Source organism: Drosophila ficusphila, unplaced genomic scaffold (genome assembly GCF_018152265.1).
Source record: "Drosophila ficusphila isolate 14025-0441.05 unplaced genomic scaffold, ASM1815226v1 contig_414, whole genome shotgun sequence".
Lineage (NCBI taxonomy): Eukaryota > Metazoa > Arthropoda > Insecta > Diptera > Drosophilidae > Drosophila > Drosophila ficusphila.
The window spans coordinates 9,017,800-9,041,095 of NW_025064328.1; the positions used below are offsets into that span (position 1 = coordinate 9,017,800).

Below are 23,296 nucleotides of genomic sequence, written 5' to 3' on the forward strand. Positions count from 1 at the left end.
AAAGTAAAGGAGTGGTTGTCACTTAAGAAATGTACGTTATCTATTTATTGGAACTTGTAAATCAGTGGCTGCCAGTGTCCCTCTGGGGAGCTATCTTCGCTGTCGCCGGGCGATGTTGCTGCTACTAGTGGTGGTGCGATCGTAGGCCGTGTCCTTCATCAGCGGGGGACTCCGACCGGTGGCCGCCATGTCACCAACATCGGCTGATCCGTAGGCGCTGTCTTTAACTTGAGAAGCATATGGGAGATTAGCGTAGCTCGAGTGCCGGGCATCGCAAAGCTCTGAAAGTGCGCGCAAGGATTAGTGGACTAGTAGTGGACGGCAGGAGGATGGTCATCGCCGGAAGAAGGAGCTCTTGCTGGGCGTTGGTGAAGTGGTGAAGCCCGTGGATTTTTGGAGGTGTTGGTTGAGCTGTTGCAGGCTGTGGCTCTGGCCATGGTTAAAAGCGCCCAAAGCGGGAAAAGCGGCGGTGGCGATGGAGGACTTGAGGATGCTTCGGCTGGAGCCGCGGGTGCCCACTCCAATCGAGTTCTTGGCGGCGGGAGAGGTGTTCACATCGAAGGTGGTTAGCAGGGGATTGTTGCTCTGCGAGCGCTGGTTCAGCCGAGGATCTTCAGCCTCACCTAGACGGTTCAGTTCGGTTTCCATGGAGTTATACATGGTCAGGTTGCTGGCCAGCAGATCCTGGCGGGAGCCCAGGGTCAGCATGCTGTCCGCATTGTTCAGGGTGGAGGCCGTGGTGCTGTAGTTGGAGGCGGGACTGGCCGACTTGGAATACGACATGGCCACCTGGCCCATCTCGCTGGGTCCCTGCTGCAGAGCCCCCGTCCGCGGATCGAAGTGCTTCTGGGTGGCGTCCTTCAGGGTGCTCTTCACCTCCTTGGCGCTCTCCGCCGGACTTGTGGGCTTGCGCAGCGAGGATATGTGGCCGGGCAGGGGCTCCCGGGAAACCGAAGACGATGGCGACGCCGAGTTGGTCTCCTCGTTCTCCTCCTGAAATGTAGATTTATTATATTGTTGGGTCGAAGTACACGGAAAACATCGAATATACTTCATATAGGCATCGTAGGATCTATTCCCTCTCTGGTAATACAAAGCTCTTATATACACATCAGAGACATGTTTGATTAAATGAGACCAACTAAATTTCAAAGACAATTAAATTTAACTTGGCAGATTGCCAATAAATTTATATTAAGGCATTTCTGTCAAGTCTTCAAGATCAGTTCTCTAGTGCATTTAGGAGAGTCAAGAGCAATGCACTCGCATAAGAGAAATTCTTTTTGTTTTAAAACAAATACTTTAAACAAGGGAAATATTTTCTTTGATTCAAAACCTAGAGAGTAAAAAAATTTCTATTGAACTCAATTCATAAAAGAATTAGAGGCTGGCTAGTGTTAATATATGTAGATGTTGCGTTTTTTTATATTAAATTATCAAATACTGCACAAAGGTTTAACACCTTATATTGGTAATTGAATAACATTCCCCCTATTCCTCTTAGAAAGCTAACTCTCACCTCATCCTCCTCGGTGATGATGGACGACTCGATCCAGTCTTTGATGCGGTTCTTCTTCTGCTGTCGGTCCACGTTGGTCTCGATGCCGCAGTCGGCCAAGGTGTAGAGGAGCTTGTTCTTCTCATCGGGGCTGCTGTGGAAGGAGTACATGGAGGGACACAGTTCGTCGGTCTCGTACTCGGCCATCTCCTTCTGGGCGGTCTTGGCCAGCCAGCGGTCGTCTAGGAACTTGGTCACATCCGCCAGGCTCTTCGGCCGGTTGGAGATCCTGGCAAAGAATCGCTTGAACATTCTCTGGGCATTCGAAGTGAGGAGCTTGAAGAGGCGCGGAGTGCGGCGAAGGGGCATCATCATTAAGCCTCCTTGCCAGGCCAAATATCGCACGTATCGCGGATCATCCGAGGCAGCCTTTTGCCACGGCAAACATCCAGTTAAACAAACAAAAATCACAATGCCAAACTGCCACACATCGTGGCTGGGATCTGCTCTAAAAATTATTCCATCAATTAATCTTTGTTAGATTTTTGTAATTAAATTTACTTACTTGTAACTACCTTCGGGTTTGATTTCTAATACTTCAGGCGGACTGTAGGGCAGCCACTCGTTGCGTCGCTCCACAGTGGATCCTGTGGGAAAGGACTCGCCGAAATCGCAGAGCTTTATGCGCTGGAAGTCCGAGCGATAGATGAGCACGTTGTCTAGCTTTATATCCCGATGCACAATGTCTCTGTAAAATGAGAACATAAGCAACATTTAAAGATAATAAGGCATAACTACATACTTCGCAAAAAGTTGTATCTTAATTAAGCTCTTTAGAACCATTTAACCAAAACCTTTTTTTCAAATTTAAAATTTTAAAATCACATGTTGATTTTTCCATAAAATGGCAATTGTATTTATTCTCATAACGAATCTTGAGCTAGTTTGGTATTAGTTTTAATTTATTTGAATTTTTAAAATACCGCAAAACTTGAGTGCGTTTTCATACAAGCAACATTGATCATATATTTACATTTTCTTCACTGGTTAGTTAAATAAAAAATGCGTGGTTCTTAGACAAATGTATTACCTACAATTAAATGTATCCCAAAAGTTATTTATATTTTACTAGGTTTTACTAAACAAATTGTTGTAATATCTTTAAGAATGTATAACATAGTTAAATGGTTTTATATTTTGTTTGTTATGCCTTTATGCATTTTCTTTTCCTTTTTCTTTTTCTTTTGATCTTTTAAAATGTATTATATTTTTGAACGGATTGCATTTTCCACAGAGCATAGTAAAACTTACTTTGAATGCATGTAGTCTATGGCAGAGGCCAATTGCTTTGCCACACGCTTGCTGTAAACTTCGCCCACACCCGAATCGGTCACGTTCGAAGTGAGATCCCCTGCATTTGGGAAAAGAGGAAATTAAATTTAATATTCTTGAACAATATTTTTGGAACCCACCAAGTGGAGCGTATTCCTGGGTGAAAACATAAAAGCCCGCTGTTTCAAAGGCCACATCGTAAGTGGTAACAATGTGGCGGTGGACTCCCAAATGGAGTCCGTAGTGGAATTCGCGGTAAAAATCTCGAAGGGTTACATACGGCTTCGGTACTGCCTTGAGGACCATCTCCGTTTGGGATCCCCGATGCTCCACCAGAAGAATCTTCCCAAACCATCCTTCGCCAACGATCTGTATGATATCGAACTCGTCCACAAGCTGGATCTATATATAGATGACATATTAAAATAGCTGTGCTCGGAAAACTACACATTCTTTTTGGTTTCGAAACATAGTTTTGTTTGAAAAACCATTTTATGATACCTGTCGTTATTAATTAGTTATTAAACAATGATAATATGTTTTGAAAGGTTTATAATTCTGATATAACTGGTCTTGAATTTATTTTAGGGATGATGCTAATATAAATAGGATCTTCTTTTTGTTGAAGTATTTTATTATTAATATTAATATTAAATTTGGTTAATTAATATTTTAATATATAAGTCAAGTAAAGTTCCTAATTTTTTAAGCATTATGCACCTTCAGGAACAGTTGTTAAATTTGTTCTAATGATTCAATATTTCAATATTTTTGAATTACACAAAACAGCGATAATTTCCAACTGATAAATTATTGTAGTTACGAATTGAACTTTTCTACAAAACGTGTTCTTAAAACGCCTTCCACTAATAACAAATTAGTTGACTCATTTATAATATTCTATATGTGCGGAAATATCAAAGAGAGCTTTATGTAAATGCAACGCCTCGTTAAAGACCCACCTCAACTATATCTGAACAATCGATGTGCAAGTGCACAGAGAGACATGTGGCTATAGTATGCGTTTACCTAGACCTATTAAACATTACTGTATTCGAGACCGAGTCGCTGATTGTTGCTGTTTGTGTTTAATGATCAGAAATCTAATCGTTAACATGGCATTTTCCCCGTTGTATTGTAGACGATTTCCCGGGGAAGAGATTATTGGCAGATTGCCATCACACCGATCAAGACGCGACTGGGCCAAGTCGAACGCTTAATACCTTTCTATATCTGTTTGTTTATAGCGGGATAAGCCATAACATAATAACGGGTCAAAAGATGTGCGGAAATAAATGCGAATTCTATTTACTTGAGCAGATATTGTTTCGGATAAATCCATATGTTCACTCACCTTCTCCAATTCAAACTCTCGAATCTTGTGAATGTGTCCACGTGGCTTCTTCGACATTTTGGCTGTTTACATAGGAGCTTTTCGTTTGAAAATGTTTTTCCAGCTAAAGTTCTGTTTACTGGTCAGTTCATATCACTTGATTCACTTTCAATTCTGCGTAGCTTTGTCCATGAGCAGGCCAATAAAACAATTGAGAAACAGTTTATGTACGCGAAATGTATCCACCAGAATGTATCTACATATTTACACTTTGTATACAAGGCGGGCGTTGTAAATATTTATAGCGACAGCAGGCAGAAGCAGCAACAGAAGCACCAAAGGAATACATTTCTATATCTGTTGGATTCCTTTATACGCGCTAGTATCTCAATTTATGTGCCTTTTGTTGCTGTTCCTGCACGCAGCCAAAGTAAATTAAGAGATGAATTGGTCGGCTGAATTGGGATTTGTGTTTCGCTTCCTGGTAAACGGACATGGGTCCACTGCACTGCGGCTAGTGGAAATTCACGAAACAAATAATCCGCCAGGCGTGTGCACATAAAAATATTTTGACACGTATGTACACACACGAGCGGAATTCGAAATAAAAAAAAGATTTCAGAACCAGGCCGTAGAATTCTTCTCGGCACTCTCCCGGCTTCGGTGATTCTATTCTGTTTTGATGTTTGTTTTCTCTTTTCGCTTTATGCATAATATCAACAGCTAAATTAAAAATAATGCCCGTTTGCCTCTTATATAAAAACCTTTGCGATAGTGTCGGAATTTTCGCGAGCGCGATTTCGCGATTTGAAGTTATCCAGCGGAACGGACTGGATTTGCACGCACTGCTGCCAAAAAATCCTTAAGTGCCCTGACTTTCCACACACATATGCGATTGTATGTACTTCTGCCGCTGCACTTTAGGCTAAAATATACGGATTGGCCTTTCACGCATCCGAATAACACGACCGCTCGTTGCCAACTGCTCTCGGTTGGGATTTAAAAAAAGATATTGTGAGCACTGCACGCGAGCGTTTTCGAAAACGTTTTCGAAATATGTTTCTGAGGCAGATGTGGGAATATTGGGAAAGAGTGTGAAATAGAGAACAATTTTTGGGAGCGTTCATATTCTTGCACGAGAAGAAAGACAAATAGAGTCGGACCACCAGCAGTTGGTTTAGCAGAACTTAACCTTCTATTCAACAAAAGTACAAGTAAACTTTAATTTTCGAAAATCAAAAAATACAATTATTCATTGCATACACAGGATTATGAATTTATTTCTATTGTTTGCCTTTTTTGGAAAAAAAAATTTTTATAAACAAAAATTAAGAATGCTTTTAATTTAAATTTAAAGTGACAAATTTAGTTTACCTTATTTTATATTATTTCATTTTGCTTATATGCAAATGTAAAAGTTAGTAATAAGTCATAATAATTCGTCTGCTGCATGAATATAACTTTATACAGGTGTTAATATACTTATTTAATTATTTTATTGCATACTGTTCAACGGGTTAAAATGGCCCTGTTAAAAGCCTCTCTACTTAACAGCAGCATCCTCAGTTAACAGTGCACACGTATAGCAGTTGCTCTCGCACACAGAAAGCCCATGCACCAACACACCACCAGGGGCATGTACACACGTACATCACGTATACGCCGCGTTGTCGCTGTATATGTAAGGCAACTCTAATTGGTCACTTCCGTTCCGGTTCCGTCGACGTTTCCTTGGCGCATGCGACTTTTGGCTTTCAGATTTCGGATTTCAGCTCTAGAGGTTCAACTTCACCGCTGCGCTTGACACACACACACACACACAGAGAAACCCATCCGCACATAAGTGGCTCTGGAGTGTGTATGTGTGAGTGTGATAAGAGATGCAGCCGACGTAACGGTAACCACTTGTCGCGGACTATAAAAGGCACCGTTGGCCAGCAGCCATTTGCAAACGCTCGCATGTCACCGAAGGCGCAACAGCTCCGATTTTGAACTTCCCATCGGCCCTAAAGTTGAAAATTCTTCCAAAAATTAAACACTTATCCGCCAATGTATGTGAAGTGAATTTCGGTTTTTAACATTCGGCATTGGTTGTGTGGCTCTTTTTTCTAAGTTTTCTGAATATTTTTCGAAAGTCTCAAGGATTAATTTATAATGGATTGGTTCGATTACATGATTTGAGCTTGGTATTTGTTAGGTAAGTAAAAAAAACATTTTCTAGGTACATACTTTTTGCAACATCTTGAGATTAAGTATTAATGTACCAAATAAGTGGAATTAAGAAATGGAAAGAAAGTGAAATAAAAAGTTAAAGAGTGTTCCAAAATGTATTTCAGCTGATTTAAATAATAATATAAAAAAAAATTTAAACGCATTTTAACCAATTCAAATAATAATTTAATCATTGTTAAATAAAATAAAAATATTATTATATTCAAGAAAATCATAACATCAGAAAATAAATCATTATAAATTACACAATTTACACAAGTTAAAATATGCAAACATGTATGGAGCCACTTAATAAATGTACTACAATGAAACTGATTCGGAATCTATATATTGTATACGTCAAAAACTAGTAGTATTGCTTTGCAGGTGTAAAAAAAAACATTTCTAGCTTAGGCAAGATTAGCTAAATAAAAAACCCTTACATCTATAAATAATCCATTAATTTATGAATGAAGTGGTCTAGTCTGACCAGCTATCTCTGGCACGAATTGTAAAATCGGAAGCTTGATGAACTCTAGTCGCTCATAAATAAACCGAGAGCTGCTCCGAGCACTTTAAACACTCAATCTGCATTCCGCTTAATTGATCGCAGCTCTGGGCAATTAAAGTCAGCAGGGAGGAATTAAGTAGATCATATTAATTGTTTGACATGTTTGTGGTTTCATTGCACGCAAAGATTTCCGAGAGTTGGGCATATATGCCCTGATAAATGTGGCGGGGTTGGTCAAGTGTTTGCTGGCCAGTGTGTTTGAACATGCCACCTGTCGTATGCGTAATGTGCCAACGAGCTCTTCAAGGGCTGGGTGAGCACATGTCGTTTGCCAAACAGGTTTCAAGTGCCCTGAACACACTCATTGAAGTCGTGGATTGCTGAAGGGCCTGGGGTTCGGCTTTGGGTTTGGGGCTTGGGGATGACTCGAGCGGGGTGATATTCCAGGCATATCTGCAAAGAGTTTACCCATTGAAGTGCTCTGATTTTCACAGATTTCTAAGTGCGGCGGCGGGAACTGCACGTTTTGGGTCAAGGACACGTCGGGTTATTTAGTCGCAGATGTCACCAACCGGACATATATCCAAATCAAAGACGCCCACGCCACACGATAACGATAACAATAGCATCAGCGACGAGCGCGAAACATGGAGCGGCAAAGTGGATTTTTTATTATCGGTTATTGGATTCGCCGTCGATTTAGCAAACGTCTGGAGATTTCCCTATTTGTGCTACAAAAATGGCGGTGGTAAGTTCTTTTTCATGTGCCTTCACTTTATGGGGAACCTCAATTGGTTAGGTTACTGAAAAACTTTTGTGTCTCTAAAAATTCACGTGAATTTAAGAGTATATACATAAATATATAATGCTACATATAACTGAGTATATGTAGATTTGGAATTGAAAAAAAATTAACAATTTATCATATATTAAAAACTTATCGTTTAATTCGTATTTATTAAGAATCCCGATTCCCTTTTTCTCCGTGTGAATTGACCAATTATAAATAAAATTTAAATTACTGAAACATTAAAAGTTGACTTCTTCCTATAAACCATTATAATTATAAAACATCTATAAAGTACAAAATAAAAAAACATATTTTAAATTTTAAATCAACCGTAATAAATTCCCAATATATTTCATCAGTGTTGACCTATAAAAAAACTCTCTGCTCCCAATAAAATATATTATGAAATACATTAAAATTTTCACAAATCTAGTTGACCAATATCGTTGCCTTTCTCTTAGTGTGAGCTGGCCAATTAGGGATAAAGACATTTCGTGAAACGCTCCGGCTGAGTGAAAATAATTTATATGGCTTTACACATCATTGGGCTCGCCACGGAACCCGTCGCTTTCCGCTTTCCGCCTTCTGCATTTCCCTTTCGGCCTTGTTAACACTTTGTCAAAGTGGTGCGAAGTGGTGCTGTCGGTGGGGGCGGAGAAGGGGCGAGGGCGGGGTCTTTGTTTCCTTTGTCAAATTGCAGGGCGAACCCCCGATGGAAAAGCGGCAAAGGACATACACTCGAACACTTACCACGCTTCCTGATCCTCATCTTCAACGCCATCATTCAAAACAATTCCAAAAGTTAAGTGCTTCTGTATGACAACTAAATCTGGCAGTCATAATCTCATTTGGCCTGCTTACCCCCGTTCACTCTTTTTTCACCCCATTTCTGGGCAATATGTCAGCCTGCTTATGTGGAGTTCTCTAGGCTTTTGTTGCTGGAGCACTTTCCACCATCAGCCATCGCATTGTGGGAAATTCATGTGCGAAACATGTCTCCATCTCCGCCCCTCAATTTTCCGCAGATTGCGGCACTTTCCCACTGATGCGTTGTGAATGGATGTGGCTCGCTTTTCGCTTTCCCTTCAATATAGTTATTACTATTTTATGAGATTTTTTCGCTCTCTCTTCCGGCATTCTGCTGCCTTTAAAATCATAATAATAAATTGTTATATTTATACGCTTCATTGCGTTCAATCAGTGGCTCCGGCTCCAGCTTAAGTTCCACTTTATGTCCGTTGCCAGGGCGGCAACTCGCTCAGGTTGCGATTATTACCACAGCTTAGTCGGTATTATTTATTCTGTTTCCCATTTTCCCGCTGCCTGCAACTCGCAAGTGGAAGCTTTGCTGGCAGCAACAGGCTGTGCCAGCCACATTGCCCTGGATTATTGCTAAAACCCGAGCAGCAGCCTCTTGTTTCAGGCTTAGATCGCGCGACTGCTCGCTCATTCGTTAAATATGCGCTTCGGTTTTACATTCAGGCTTTCTAGTTTTGAAGAAATTTTTAATAAATAAATAACATAGGTGCTAACACTAAATATGTTGGAGTTCATATTACTTCCTAACAAAGGGCTAGAAATAGAAAATTTTAAGTCAATCAGAAAACTTTATTAACCAAAAAATTTTTGGTAATTAGGTGCAAAAGGGTAAATTAGGTAAAACTCCTTTTTCTTCTGTGCAAAATTAATAATAGTAAAGTTAAAAAATACTTTGCAGGTAAAAAACCTTAAAATAATTAAGCGATATCAACAAGTAAATGTGTTAATTCTTTACCAAAACTAATTATTTACCATATTTTGTTTGTTTGTCTGACAAATAGATATTTTATATTTTATCATGAAAGTTAACAGCAAATTCAAAACAAAAATGGTTTATTATTAAAGTTTATTCTGAACTATCTGCAACCTAAATGAGTTAACAACTATAAAAATAACTTTCCGTTTAAGTAGATATAACTAATTTAGCTAAAAAGAGAGTCTATTTTGTAGTATGTACATAACCATAACCAGCACATCATGTTCGTCTAAAATTGGCCAAGTTTTGACCGAATTACGACCAGGGAATCGAATTAGAGGCACATATCTGCACAGTGTCCGTGACGAGCTGCTGGAAAATGGGGAAATGCACTTCAAGCAGCGGAAATTATGGCTTCAACAACAGTGACGGGCGTCATAGATGCCTCGACTTTATTTTAGACGTTTTTGTTTTACGTTTTCAACATAATTGACACGACAGAAGGAAGCGTCGTAGCTGGCAGATCCTTTGTAGCCTCTGTACTACATATAGAACGCCCTGCATATAGAATTTAGTGTACGTATGTAGTGGGTCCGGAGACAGATGTATGTATGTATGAATGTATGTAACGGCCCTAGACGACTTTGTCGGCCACTTTGCCTGCTAATAGACATAATCAAATCATAAAAACATCATCCCCTGCCACTCGACAAAGTATCGATGGCACTCTACCAATTGTCAGGCCCAAAAGAGGGTGTGACTTTGGGCCGGGTTTTCCGGAGGTGACGGAGATGACTGCAGGAGACAGCCGAGCTCGCTTTTCCCCAACCCCCACCCCGCTCTTCCTCACCCGCCTTTTCCGCTTTCGCCTTTCACCCGCCAGGCTGCCGTTAATGTTTTTAAAATGTCCTTAGAGTGGCACTTGTAGAACAATTTGATTTTGTGTACCAGCGAACATACATAAAAGTCGGGTGTCTATGTAGAAAATATGTGTGCAATTATGTTTGTCGACAGGAGCAGGACGAATAATGCCGAGGTTGTGACACGGGCCAGTCTCAATATGCGGCGGTTATGCAATCATTATCTTGAAAAATTTATTGATTATGCCTGCTAAAAAAGGTGGAATAAAGATCAGGAAAATAATGAAGGGGGTACACAAATTGTACCTTGTTATTTCTGTGTTTGGAACAACATTATTAGACGATTTCCTGATTGAAACATACTAGTAAATATAACAATTTAAAAAAGTTGGCATCTAAAGTTATAACAGAATCTCTAAACCTTTTAAAGATGTCTAAATTAATATCTTGTTATGGTAAAAGTCAACTATAATAAGATACAAATTTAAGTTTATATATGGATAGTTTCGAATTGAGTAACAAGTTGATAAATTTGCATGAATAACAAATTGATTGTAAAGTGAAGTGGAAGACTGTAAATAAGTACATCCGATAGAGTGCTGTGTGTCAGTCTATTTTGAATTAGTGTAAGTATTATTATGGGAGGTATAATTTTGGAATTTTGAGGTATAGAATCACGTTCATGTCAAAATTAAGTGCAAAAACAACCAAACTAAAAATATGCTCTGTTTGGTAAGGAATGGAAAATATCTTCAGCTGTAATAAGTTTATAATAATATATTAATATACATTTAAATTTCAGGCGCTTTTCTTGTTCCCTACGGCATTATGTTGGTGGTCGGTGGTATTCCTCTGTTCTACATGGAGTTGGCCCTGGGTCAGCACAATCGTAAGGGGGCCATCACCTGCTGGGGTCGCTTAGTGCCACTCTTCAAAGGTAATTATCCAAATCAACCTAAAGAAAATCAAGATTTTGAACAAAACTCTCTTAGGAATTGGCTATGCCGTAGTGCTGATTGCCTTCTATGTGGACTTTTACTACAATGTGATTATTGCCTGGTCGTTGCGTTTCTTTTTTGCATCATTCACCAGCACATTGCCTTGGACGTCTTGTAATAATGTTTGGAATACCCCGAATTGCAGACCGGTAAACGTATATATCATGAAGTTTAATAACTTGCTTATTTTATATTATTTTTTTTAGTTCGAGAGCCAAAATGCTTCTCGTGTTCCTCTAATAGGTAATTACAGTGACTATTATGTCCTGGGAAATCAAAGCCTGCTCTATAATGAGTCTTATGTAAATGGTTCGTTGACGAGTTTGGAGGCGCCTTCGGGTGTTCATATAGAGGGTTTTCAGTCCGCTGCCTCAGAGTATTTTAAGTGAGTAGGGTATACGTTTTATAATAAATTTATAATATATTTACTAACCATATGCAGTCGCTACATTTTGGAGCTGAACCACAGCGAGGGAATCCACGATTTGGGCGCTATAAAATGGGATATGGCGCTGTGCCTTCTGATTGTCTATTTAATCTGTTATTTCTCTCTGTGGAAGGGTATAAGTACTTCCGGAAAGGTTGTGTGGTTCACGGCTCTGTTTCCCTATGCCGTGCTATTAATTCTACTCATCAGGGGTCTCACTTTACCCGGATCTTTTCTGGGAATTCAGTACTATCTCACGCCAAACTTTGATGCCATCTATAAGGCGGAGGTTTGGGTGGATGCTGCCACCCAGGTGTTTTTCTCTTTGGGTCCTGGATTCGGAGTGCTACTTGCCTATGCATCCTATAATAAATATCACAATAATGTGTACAAGTAAGTTTGAAAACTTAATGGTTAGATAAACATATGCAATTAAATAACTTTATTATTATTTATTATATTTTATAATAGGGATGCTTTATTGACCAGCTTTATCAATTCGGCCACCAGTTTTGTAGCTGGCTTTGTGATATTTTCCGTGCTGGGTTACATGGCCCATACTTTGGGTGTTAGAATCGAAGATGTGGCCACTGAAGGACCTGGTTTGGTTTTTGTGGTCTATCCAGCTGCCATTGCCACCATGCCAGCCAGCACTTTTTGGGCTTTGATATTCTTTATGATGCTGCTGACTTTGGGTTTGGATAGTTCGGTAAGTTTTCTGTTTATGTTAATGGATATAACTTAAAAATGAATATTACTTTTCTTTTAGTTTGGTGGCTCTGAGGCTATAATCACCGCTTTGAGCGACGAGTTTCCCAAGATCAAGAAGAACCGGGAGCTGTTCGTTGCTGGTCTGTTTTCACTGTACTTTGTGGTTGGCCTGGCCAGTTGCACCCAAGGTGGCTTCTACTTCTTCCACCTCCTGGATCGCTATGCCGCTGGCTACTCCATTCTGGTGGCCGTCTTCTTCGAGGCGATTGCAGTTTCTTGGATCTATGGAACCAACAGATTCAGCGAGGACATCAGGGACATGATTGGTTTTCCTCCAGGAATATATTGGCAGGTGTGCTGGCGCTTTGTGGCCCCGATTTTCCTGCTCTTCATCACTGTTTATGGCTTAATCGGGTATGAACCTTTGACCTACGGGGATTACGTGTATCCCAGTTGGGCAAATGCTTTGGGATGGTGCATAGCTGGTTCATCGGTGGTGATGATTCCGGCGATAGCGATTTTCAAACTGCTTTCCACGCCGGGAAGTCTGCGGCAGAGGCTCACCATTTTGACCACACCCTGGCGGGATCAGCAATCGATGGCCATGGTGCTGAACGGGGTCACCACCGAGGTCACCGTGGTGCGATTAACCGACACGGAGACCGCCAAGGAACCCGTCGATGTCTGAGTTCGACCAGTGGCTCGTTTTCAAATTTACTACGTTTAGATTTGGAAATTTACCAACAACTCACGTTCACGTACTTGCCGCATTGCTGAGAAGTTTGTGTTTTTGTTTGACATTAGGAGCAGCGGGTCCTGAAGGATCCGCGAATTTCGCAAACAACGTACTTAGGTTTCGGCACCGAAGGATAAAGAAATACCAACAAGCAAATGCAGCTTCAAAACATAAGTCCTAAGTTAAGATTAGCCTGTAGTTTGTATGGTTAATGCCAGTTATAGCATACACGTATATACAATGCTGTGTAGATAATACCGAATCCGAAAGTACGAATTACTCGTACTCGTCAGTTAGTCCACCAAAATCGTTGAAAGACAGTTTGCATGTGCCAATGGAATTAACGACACGATCGTGGCTCAAATCGGGCATTGAATCTGTACATACACAAATCGATGATGTAAAAGCTTTAAACACGTTGTAGGCTATCTTATGGAACTGAAGCAAAAGCTGCCACAGTTGTAGCACAAAATCCCCTCAAACAGCCATGAGGGGATTTTGTCGTATCCAAAGGTTTGTTCTAGGCTAATTTCCCCCGTCCAAAAAACTACGATTGTTTGCCTAAAGCAGCCATTTTAGGCAACCAATTGGGAGTTATGAAAGCATTCCCAATTCTAAGATAGTTTATGTATATAGATTTATGATGTGTTAAATGGTTTTTAGATTTCTTTCACGCTGAAGCAGAACTAACAGCCATGAGTTCTGTTTCAATTTGTTGAAATAAATTATTATACTTTTAGTTACTGATAAAAGAGTGTTTTTTTTTTAAGTGGGTGGGTGGAAGAATACATAAAAATATTACATATAAAATTTAAATACCCCCAGTCAAATGAACCCTTTCCTCAAAATATTTAAAAAAATACATCATAGGATTCTTGATTAGATATTGGGGGTTTTTATTCCAATTTGCCTTGTTTTCTTGTACAATAATTTCAATTAGTAACATATAAAAGTAAGGAGAGAACGAACGGTAACGGAACCAACTGAAATGGTTTCTATATCGATGACTCGTATCAAGTAGCGCAGTTCCAGATAAATATTGAACTCTTTCACAGAATCGCAGCTTTTGAGTAGTATTTTAGTTTGGGGTACATATGGCATATATATTTTTGTATGTATGTATGTCGCGCACTTCATACAGCACTATGTAAGCTTTGCATTAAAAATATATATGTTATGTATCATTAGTTCGGATGGGGGAGCTCTAACTCCCTGGTAATTGATACTCGTATAACATGTTGCGGTGTATGCAGATTACGTATGTTGGTCGGGTTTTGGGGTGCATTTTGTGTCTTGTTGCCTCGTGTTAATATGCAAATATTATTTCTGCGGTTATGGTATACTTTCCGGTGCTATAGATCGGATTCTAACCCAATAGAGCTATGCATATGTACAGTAAATATTTTGATTCTGATCCTTCTGCTTTGGTATGCGGATTACATATATGTATGTACTTTCATATTTGTAGAGATATCCTGTTTATGCGGTTGGAGAATGCGCCAACTTGATATTTGTGTGTGTTTACATACGAGAATATGTATATGGCTTTTGTGCTCGTCGATGATTCGCTAACTAACTATTAATTATATGTTAATATGTAGATGTGTGTTGTGCAATAACGCCTAAAATCAATACGTACAATGCAATATGCATAAGCAACAAATACGATCTTGCCACTGAAAGACACTTCCTGAATTGACAAATGACCTAAGTGAGTGTCGTCTGATGGAATCACTTAACTGGCTCCGATTAGATGTATAACAGTTATAAAATCTAGTTCATATTACGTCTGTGCATTGAGATTTGTTCGGTGGATGTTATATATATATTATATATTTAATAAGGTATATTATCTATTATGACGTCAGCTATTACCTCAGTAGAAAATAACCGTTAATCCGACCTTAAAGCATTCGTTTTTTTTTTTCGAAAATTAAATTTTCATTAGAGCGCACACAAAACATGTTTTTATACTTCGATTAATTTGTTCGTTAAACATTCGGAGAAATATTTCTAGAGGATACAGCACGAAACAAAGCCTTTGAGGCTAGCAAAAGCGACAATCTTCTGACATTCAGAATCGGCAGACCTATGTGGTTTTATCAATCCGTAAGTAAGTTAGGTAATTCAACTATAAAGGCTACATTGGGAAACAATCTCGATTATAAACAATATAAATTTGTTGTCAGTTTTTAAGTACCAAGTCTACGTAATAGGAAAAATGCCTAAAGTAATTGCCTTATGTATGCTTAAAATTTACTGTAATGCACCAAGAGATTTCACTTTCAGTTTTTATCCGCGCTATAAATATATCCATATCAATATCCAATTACAATCATTCTGATCAACATACATATATACGCGCACTTGTTTATAATAATAAGTACAAGCAGACACATAGTGTGCATGAGATACCTAGTCCAACATTCATATTCGAGTTATTTGCTATGCACTTTACGAATATCCTATATATCATTTGGGTGTGAGTCCCGCAATCCTTGTTACTCCTCTTTTGATTTATGTCTGTTGGATTGAGCTCAAAAACGCTGGATCCACCGAGGCCACCTTGGCCGTGAGGAATGCGTGCATGCAGAAAAGCAGACTTTGCAGGACTTGACATTCCAGTTCCTAAAACAAAAATTTTAAAGAAATAGATGTATATTACAAAATTGAACAGTACACTTTTTGTTCTTTAAATAATTATTAAAGTTTTACTCTGCTTTATAATATTTTATTTATATAAACAATTTTTATAAAAAAAGCTCCAAATTGTAGACAAACCTACCTTAGTTTCGATTGCCCGACTATCGTGATCCTGAAAATGCAGTTTCAGCTTGGACTTTCCGTCATCACTGGATCCCCTCAATTGCGAGAATTTATATTGCCAAACTATAGCGGAATCCGCTCCTTCAGTTAGTGAAAATCCAGCTTGCCAGTCCAATGTGAGTCCACCACTTTTGCCATGATGCGAAACGGCAAAGGTTTTACGCTGTGAAAGAAAAACATTTGTTAATATAGGAATCGTATTTAGAACCCTTTCAACTTACGCCCAGTTTAATAACACTAGTCACAATGGCCGCATTCCAGCTGTTCTCGATCCTTAAAAGCTCTTGACGGGTTTCCACACTCAAATAGCGGGGTTCATGGCCCGAACTTTGCAGCAGGAAACAATGTTGGCGACTATCCACAGTCTCAGATTCCTTGACAATTCGGAACATGGTCTGATAGACCTTGTAGACCACTAAAGCCTTGCTGATGCCAGCCACATTTAACTAGAGTTTAAGGAAGAATATTATTATTATTTATATTTGGGTTATAAATATTTTCCCCGACTTACTGGTGGCGTTTCAAAAAGCATTACTTCGGTGCCTTTGAGCAGTAGAAATCTGGGTTTATAACTCTGCCACGATATATTGTTGTTGATAACCCCTTCATTGACCCAGCCCATGTATTCGATACGTTCACCCACAGCAAAGTTTCTATTATATAGCTTCATCTGTTGGGGAAATATATGATAAGATAATCATCATTTTATATACGAGTCACCTAACTCACCTGTAAATGCGTTAGTCCCACCACATTATCAGTAATCAGTTTAAGCCATTGGCTAAGTATGGCCAATTCATCGCAGTGTATTACACCAGTGGTAATGCCATTTAGGCCACGAACTTCGAAGGCGTTTTGGCGCAGCTTGTCGGTGCCATAAATATACCTCGTCACATAGGCCATCATCAGGGGTACTAAAAAGTACAAAACATGAATTAATAGGAGGTTACATTTTTTTAATAAGTTGTATAAAAAACTAATAAATAAGAAAATAAAATCGAATAACCTTTTTTTGTTCTGGGATTTTTATTTATTACACAGTGTTAAATATGTGTTTTTAATTTCAATAAAAATGGATATTCAAACTGCTTGGTTATATGCCTGACTTTTGGTAAAATATCTAAAATTGTTATATCCATATTTAGGAAGAGCAACTCACCTGCCACCACGTCTGTCCATCGTTTTTCTGGCTCCGAGCAAATTGACATGGGGCGACTGCAACTGCGACTGATGGTTCCACTGTTCACGGATGACTTGTAGCCCTCGTCTGCCTTCAGTTCGGCGCAAGTGGCGTCGTTGTCCGAATCGGGCGTGTCCTTGGTTACTTAAATGTTCAGATGGGATATAATAATAACTGCCTATGATTTTAAGTCAAGCTACTCACATTGCTTCTGAAGAAAAGGCGTGGCAGCGCGATAATGCTTCACCGTGAGAACCACGATATCTCCGGCGTTTCTTAAGATATTAACTGCATCGTCGTGGGGACATGCCGTTATATATTCCCCATTCACCTTGATAATGGCATCGCCCACAAATAGTTGACCCGTTATGTCCGCCGCCTGATCCTTATAGATACGCGATATCAAAATGGGAAGTTTGTGCTCGGCGCCTCCTTTTATGCTCAGTCCTAGGCCGCCTTGTTTTTGCCGCGTAATTTGAACCATTCGTTCCTAAAATTTAATTTTATTACTATTTGGGAAAGCCCAAAACGGATTTAAGAAAACCCAACCTTTGATTCCATGGGCGGTCCATTGGGATGACAACTACTTGGGGTGACTACTTCCAGCTTTTGGAGCGAAAGTAACTCCATCGTAAGATTAAGTCGCAGGGGTTCTGGTCGGCTTTTGCCATCGCTCACATGGACCATGCCAGTTCGCACCTGTTAAAAACAAGGAAACATAATACAATATATGCCATTATGTGGGGCTTAGGTATTTTTGGAGGTACCTTCAGGTTTTGATCAAGTTTTTCTTCTATTGGAGTGGCCATGGTGTCAGAGAGCTTCATAATTCCTGGAATCATTTTAAAGAAGAGGGATTTGGAGTTTGATTTATGTGCCATAACAGAAACAAAATAGTCTTAAAAGTTTTGGTATTTAATAATGATTTATGACTTTAAACAAACAAATAAGTTTGTTGCTCAAGTGAAACATACATCCATCTTAAAATATAACATGGGTTGTGAAGATTAAAACTCAATAATTTATGTTATACCCTTGCAGTGTGAAATTTCTATATTTAGCGCGCGTTAATAAGTTGACTGATTGACTTTCAGTAATGAATAATTCACCGCAAAAGGTCTTGAAAAGGTTGAGCTGCGAAAGGTCTTGAAAAGGTTGAACTTTTGCCTGACTTGTGGCAATAACAGGACGTCTACCCTTGTTAACCGATCCGCTGGCCGCCAATCATATTGGCCTGGTAAGCAGGCGAATTCCGAGAACTTACCGCTGGTTGTGTTAACATAATTGTGGCCATGGCAATGGACTGTGAAACAACTGCAATCAAAACGGGAAGCCGGCTCCGATGGCCTTTATCGATTGCCATTTCCCACGTAACAGACACCAGCCAGTAAGGCAAAGCAAAGCAATCGCAATTGCAATCATCGCATATTGAATTACGTTTACACAGTGGGCCACTGATGAGCCGATAGTTCAAGGTGAACTGTGCAATTGCCTTAATTAAATTACACATGCAATTAGAAGCAATTAAGCGCAATCAGTCGGCGGCGAAATGTAATAGAACCCATCTAGATCGAAGCGATCCGTGGCAAGATGTGTGTACCTTTGCCATGTGCGTGGCTTCTGCGGAAGGCATGCGGCCGCATGTGTTTTCCATTAAAGTGGAAAATAAATATGCTACCGGAAAACTAGATATGAGTGAAAACACATTGAAGTGTGCCCCATCTGCAGACGTTCTTGTTATTCTGCTGAGTGCCGAAGTGTGGCCGCAACTGTTCGCCAGGAGTGGGAAAGCAGAACAAGTATTTTGGATCACCACTTGTGCTCCATAAATAGGTGTTTTGCTTTTGGGGTTGAGGTTTTTCCCCTCGGGGGAAAGCGTCCATTTGAGCGCCAAATATGTGCACATGGTGCCAGACGCAATGCCATCTGAGATTCTGGGGTTTTCGCTTTCACTTTGTTTGATACCAGGAAACTGCTTCATGGTCAATGTAATCGTATGTCTTATGGATTTTCATAGATTGGATTTCACTTGGTATATTCTTTAGTCCTAACTGTAGCTTGACTAAATTGTTACGTCAGCTAAACTAAATGGAAGCGGTAGATTTTTATACCCTTGCAGAGCAAAAGGGTATTATAATTTCAGTCAGAAGTTTGCAACGCAGTGAAGGAGACACCTTAGACCCCATAAAGTATATATATTCTTGATCAGCATCACCATCTGAATCGAAAAATGTATGCACGTCTGTCCGTCTGTCCGTCGGTCCGTCGGTCCGTCTGTCCGTCTGTCCGTCTGTCCGTCTGTCTGTTTCTATGTAAACTAGTCTCTCAGTTTTAAAGCTATCTTGCTGAAACTTTCTCAAAAGGTGTGTAGTTATTGCACGCAGTATATAAGTCAGAACGAGCCGGATCGGCCGACTATATCGGATAGCTCCAATACGAGAGAATGAAATAAAAAATTCTCACTCCGTTGTTTTTGATCAGATCGACTTGATTTCTTCCAGATGGCGTTTTCTAACTACTATTGAATTCCGGTTTAAATTTTATCAAAATCGGATAACTCTATCATATAGCTGCCATAGGAGAGATCGAAAAATATATATAGAATTAATGGAAATAAATTGATAGCATCGTTGTTTTTTATCCCACGAGCATGATTTTTTGAGTATCAAGTTTTTTAACTAGCCTTGATTTATAAAAAAAATTTCATAAAAATCGGACAACTATATCATATAGTTGCCATAGGAAAGATCGAAAAATCTATATAGAATTAACAGAAATAAAATGATAACATCGTTATTTCTTATAAGAAAATCATGATTTTTTTGAATATAGAGTTTTCTAACGACTCTTGAATAGGAAATAAAATTTCATCAAAATCGGACAACTATATCATATAGCGGCCATATGAACAATAGTCAGAAATATGGAAAACTAATAGAAAAGTCGTCGTAGCTTCGATGTTCTATTTGATGTTCTATTTGATGTTCTATTTGATGAGTGCAAGGGTATATAAGCTTCGGCTTGCCGAAGCTAGCTTCCTTTCTTGTTTGAAATGTTATATTGCATAAAATGTGCACATGGGAAATATAAAATATTGATAGAAGTGTTTAAAGTCAAAATGTTATTATTTATCACGCTCAGTGATATTTATGCATATCTAATGTTTTTCTTTAATAATAAACATTTTTAATGTTTTATATTAGGATAAAAGAAAAATATTACTTATTTAAAATAAAAAATGATTTTAACATAGTCAATTTAAAACAGTAATACAAAACAATTAATATTTAAATCAAATGACGAGCTTGCAATTCTTAACTGAAATTGATGTGAAATTAAAATCTAGTTCATTCAAAAATATAAAAAATATTATATTTCAACTTAAAAACTGTTTTTGTTAGATCTTTTTTGATGTTTTTAAATAAATAAGTGAAAGAGATGGAAACTATAGAATAAAAATCATAAATTGATTACTCAGAGTGTAAATAACTGCAATCCTGTTTCTCGAAGTGCACAAATTGTCAAATAGTCGCTTCATCAATCCCTGAATCCTTAGAGCTCCGCGTGCTGTAGCGCCGAGCTGGTGGTCAGGCCACCGACCTGGGCAACACGCATACGCTCCGTTGTCCCGGGTTACCTTTGATTATGGCTTTATTATTACGTGTGCAGACTGCGCTGCCCTTTGCATGCGTGTTCCAGAACCGTAAACCGTTAAGTTAGGCCCAGAGAACAGTATTTTCGGCCTGGCAAATGGAGCGATGGAGGGAGGGAAGGAGGGGAAAGGAGGATGTCCTGAGCTTCAAACCAAACAAGCCAACATGTTCGCTTTGAGCGCTTTGGCAATCAGCTGTGCCTCGAAAAAGAGCAGCAGCAGTAGGCGAAACCTTTTGGGCTGTTTGACTGAAGTTTCAGCGATTGAACTTTTTTGCAGCTCTGACAGAAAAGTAAAACAAACACACGCACACCCTCTCGGATAACCGATACTTTTTGCCCGAGGGCCAGGAGCGTTGATTATTAATTTATGTGTGTTTGCTAAACAACTCCACCGCGCCCACAGTATTGGCTTGGGGATTACCTCCTTGTATTGACAGATGTACTTATGCTCGTTCAAACATATAAGTATATTTTCTCGTGTTACTGCGACCCGTTTCCCCGTTTTCAATTAGGTCACATTTTCAGATCTTCGATTTGTCAGCGCCGAGGGACATGAACCCGCGATTTTGGCCAAATTCGTCACTCGCAAAAGTATGCTAACTTTCCGTTCTGTTTGTCACACTTTTGCCCACTTCAGGCCAAATGTATATATATATCCACTGGATGGCTGTACTCCCAGCGCGGAGCTGCTCCTTCGGCGGTCCACGGCACAACGTTCCCACAGCCTGAGCGCGAGCGAACTGAGAGTTCCGTTATAAACACAAGCACTTCGCCAATCCAACTTTTCACTGTGTGCGTGAGTCGCGAGGCACGAGAAAGCACTTCGGCTTTGGGTTCGGAACCCTGCTACTCTCTGCGGTAAATATAAATTAAAAAATATTTGTATAATATTATAATATTATTTGTTCGGTCCTTTAGAAAAAAGCTTAAAAAAAGTTTTGAAAATAAACACGCATGCTTATATTTTTTTTATTTATGTTGAAAAAAAACATTGTAGGGTGGTAGTGTTGCCCCGATTTGTCGCTTTAAAGGCTTTCGAACTTTCTAATTTTCTCCCCACAGCTTTCGAGAACTTTCCAGTGGAGAAAGTTATACATATTGTTGAAAACGAAGATCTAGATGGCGCCACCTGAGTTGGGCAATATATTTTGTAGTTCCCACAACGGACGAATAGTTAACTTTCGGCGTTCGGTTTTCCTAGAATTATTGTAAAATTTTTACAACACTTAAACAATTTTAAACTTCTTTTAGAAAATATTTTTTAACAGTATGTTTTAAAGACAAACCTTACCTGTACATTTGTTTCTTTTGAGTAAACGTTTATTAAAATAAAAACTTTAGTTATTAGAACTTCTGGAAAAAACTTTCCTCACTTGAAAATCCTGTGAGTCTGATCTTTTCTTGTCTTGCTTGTACAATACAAAGTAAAGTAGAGTAAATTGAAATATTTTATTACTTAAGGATTCATAGACTTTTACTGTGTGCGCTTAAAGGAGTAATATTTATAAAACAAAGAAAATAGATCTTAATAAAATGGACACAAAATAAATAATTTTGCCAAGAATGATCTCATAAATTTAAGCAAATGGATGTCGAAATTGAATAATTCCCAGGAGGTCCACATTCAGTTTAGGAATCTGTTGCTCCACCTGTAAATAATATGCCGAGGAGAAGCCATATTGAGTCCTATTCCTGTGTAAGTTTTTCGATGTGCTCGTTAAATGTTAATTAGAACGCTGAATCAGCGGCGTTAGCTCATTAAAAGTTTTGCGCTCCCATTTTTGTTGTGATTGTTAACCAAAACCGGGTCAGAGTAGCATTTGTGTATTTGTTTTGGGGCCCGACCCTTCGTTTGGCTCAATGATAAGCCCACGAATAAGTGGCATTCGAATACAATGGACGGAGGCAAAGTTAATTAATGTATTAGCCAAGGTGAAGCCCCATGGCTCACACTTTGGCAGGTCATCAGGAAAGCAGGATAATTCTTGAGGGGGCACCTTGGTGCCTATCCCTTCATTTGCATTCGTCCTTCAGGTTGACTGAGTTGGTTGTGCTTAACTTAATCCACAACTAAGTCATTACAATGCAAATTATAGGCCTAGGTTTGCTTCTCATTATCGTAAGGATATGTTTGCAATAATAAAAAGTTTATTCTTGTAATTTTTCGTTGCTTTTTTAAAGGATAAAGCGGGTACCAATTAAAACTCAAAATATATATTGTATTTTATTTTTTCCATTGATGTATTAATATAATATTTCTATAAATTGTTTTTTGTAATCGAAGTAAATTTTAATTGCCAATGGACACTTTTATAAATATTGTTTATGTTTTCTAACATTATTTCATAATTATAACTATTATTTACCAACCGATTTTAATGCGGTTAGTTGTGTGTGATAGAGCACCTCGCAAGGAAGGTTTATAGATCATAAAATTTTCACATATGCATTTACACACATATGAAAATCACATATTGAGTGAGGTACTGCAATT

The 23,296-nt window shown here is 39.0% G+C and overlaps 3 protein-coding genes across 9 annotated transcripts; 1 reads left to right on the top strand and 2 right to left on the bottom strand.

Annotated features, from left to right (window-relative positions):
• Nucleotides 1–22: 22 nt before the first annotated feature.
• LOC108090528 (serine/threonine-protein kinase SBK1) lies at nt 23–5,135 on the bottom strand. Of its 6 annotated transcripts, none has more exons than XM_017189251.1 (8): nt 4,928–5,135; nt 4,185–4,432; nt 2,971–3,232; nt 2,810–2,909; nt 2,064–2,246; nt 1,520–2,006; nt 624–993; nt 23–227 (listed from the first exon to the last, which is right to left on the bottom strand). In XM_017189251.1, exons 2-8 carry the CDS (start codon nt 4,239–4,241, stop codon nt 91–93), a joined length of 1,596 nt encoding a protein of 531 aa, XP_017044740.1. In that variant the 5' UTR covers nt 4,242–4,432; nt 4,928–5,135; the 3' UTR covers nt 23–90. The 6 variants fall into 6 exon arrangements, with proteins under 6 accessions (XP_017044740.1, XP_043064170.1, XP_017044737.1 ...); XM_043208235.1 differs by having other exon boundaries at nt 23–281; XM_017189248.2 differs by having other exon boundaries at nt 132–993; nt 4,185–4,419.
• A 990-nt stretch (nt 5,136–6,125) lies between these two features.
• Nucleotides 6,126–13,885, top strand: LOC108090559 (sodium-dependent dopamine transporter). Its single transcript, XM_017189301.1, has 8 exons — nt 6,126–6,360; nt 7,380–7,633; nt 11,073–11,207; nt 11,263–11,417; nt 11,475–11,653; nt 11,711–12,088; nt 12,167–12,404; nt 12,465–13,885. Exons 2-8 carry the CDS (start codon nt 7,447–7,449, stop codon nt 13,092–13,094), a joined length of 1,902 nt encoding a protein of 633 aa, XP_017044790.1. The 5' UTR covers nt 6,126–6,360; nt 7,380–7,446; the 3' UTR covers nt 13,095–13,885.
• Nucleotides 13,886–14,014: 129 nt separating this feature from the next.
• On the bottom strand, nt 14,015–21,528 carry LOC108090576 (gamma-1-syntrophin). 2 transcript variants are annotated; one of them, XM_017189322.2, is made up of 11 exons: nt 21,224–21,528; nt 20,623–20,785; nt 17,916–17,980; nt 17,698–17,847; nt 17,353–17,638; nt 17,128–17,292; nt 16,698–16,882; nt 16,480–16,638; nt 16,190–16,414; nt 15,928–16,131; nt 14,015–15,770 (listed from the first exon to the last, which is right to left on the bottom strand). In XM_017189322.2, the coding sequence occupies exons 2-11, from the start codon at nt 20,684–20,686 to the stop codon at nt 15,660–15,662; spliced, it is 1,614 nt and encodes a 537-aa protein (XP_017044811.1). In that variant the 5' UTR covers nt 20,687–20,785; nt 21,224–21,528; the 3' UTR covers nt 14,015–15,659. The 2 variants fall into 2 exon arrangements, with proteins under 2 accessions (XP_017044811.1, XP_017044812.1); XM_017189323.2 differs by lacking the exon at nt 20,623–20,785.
• Between the last annotated feature and the right edge of the window lie 1,768 nt (nt 21,529–23,296).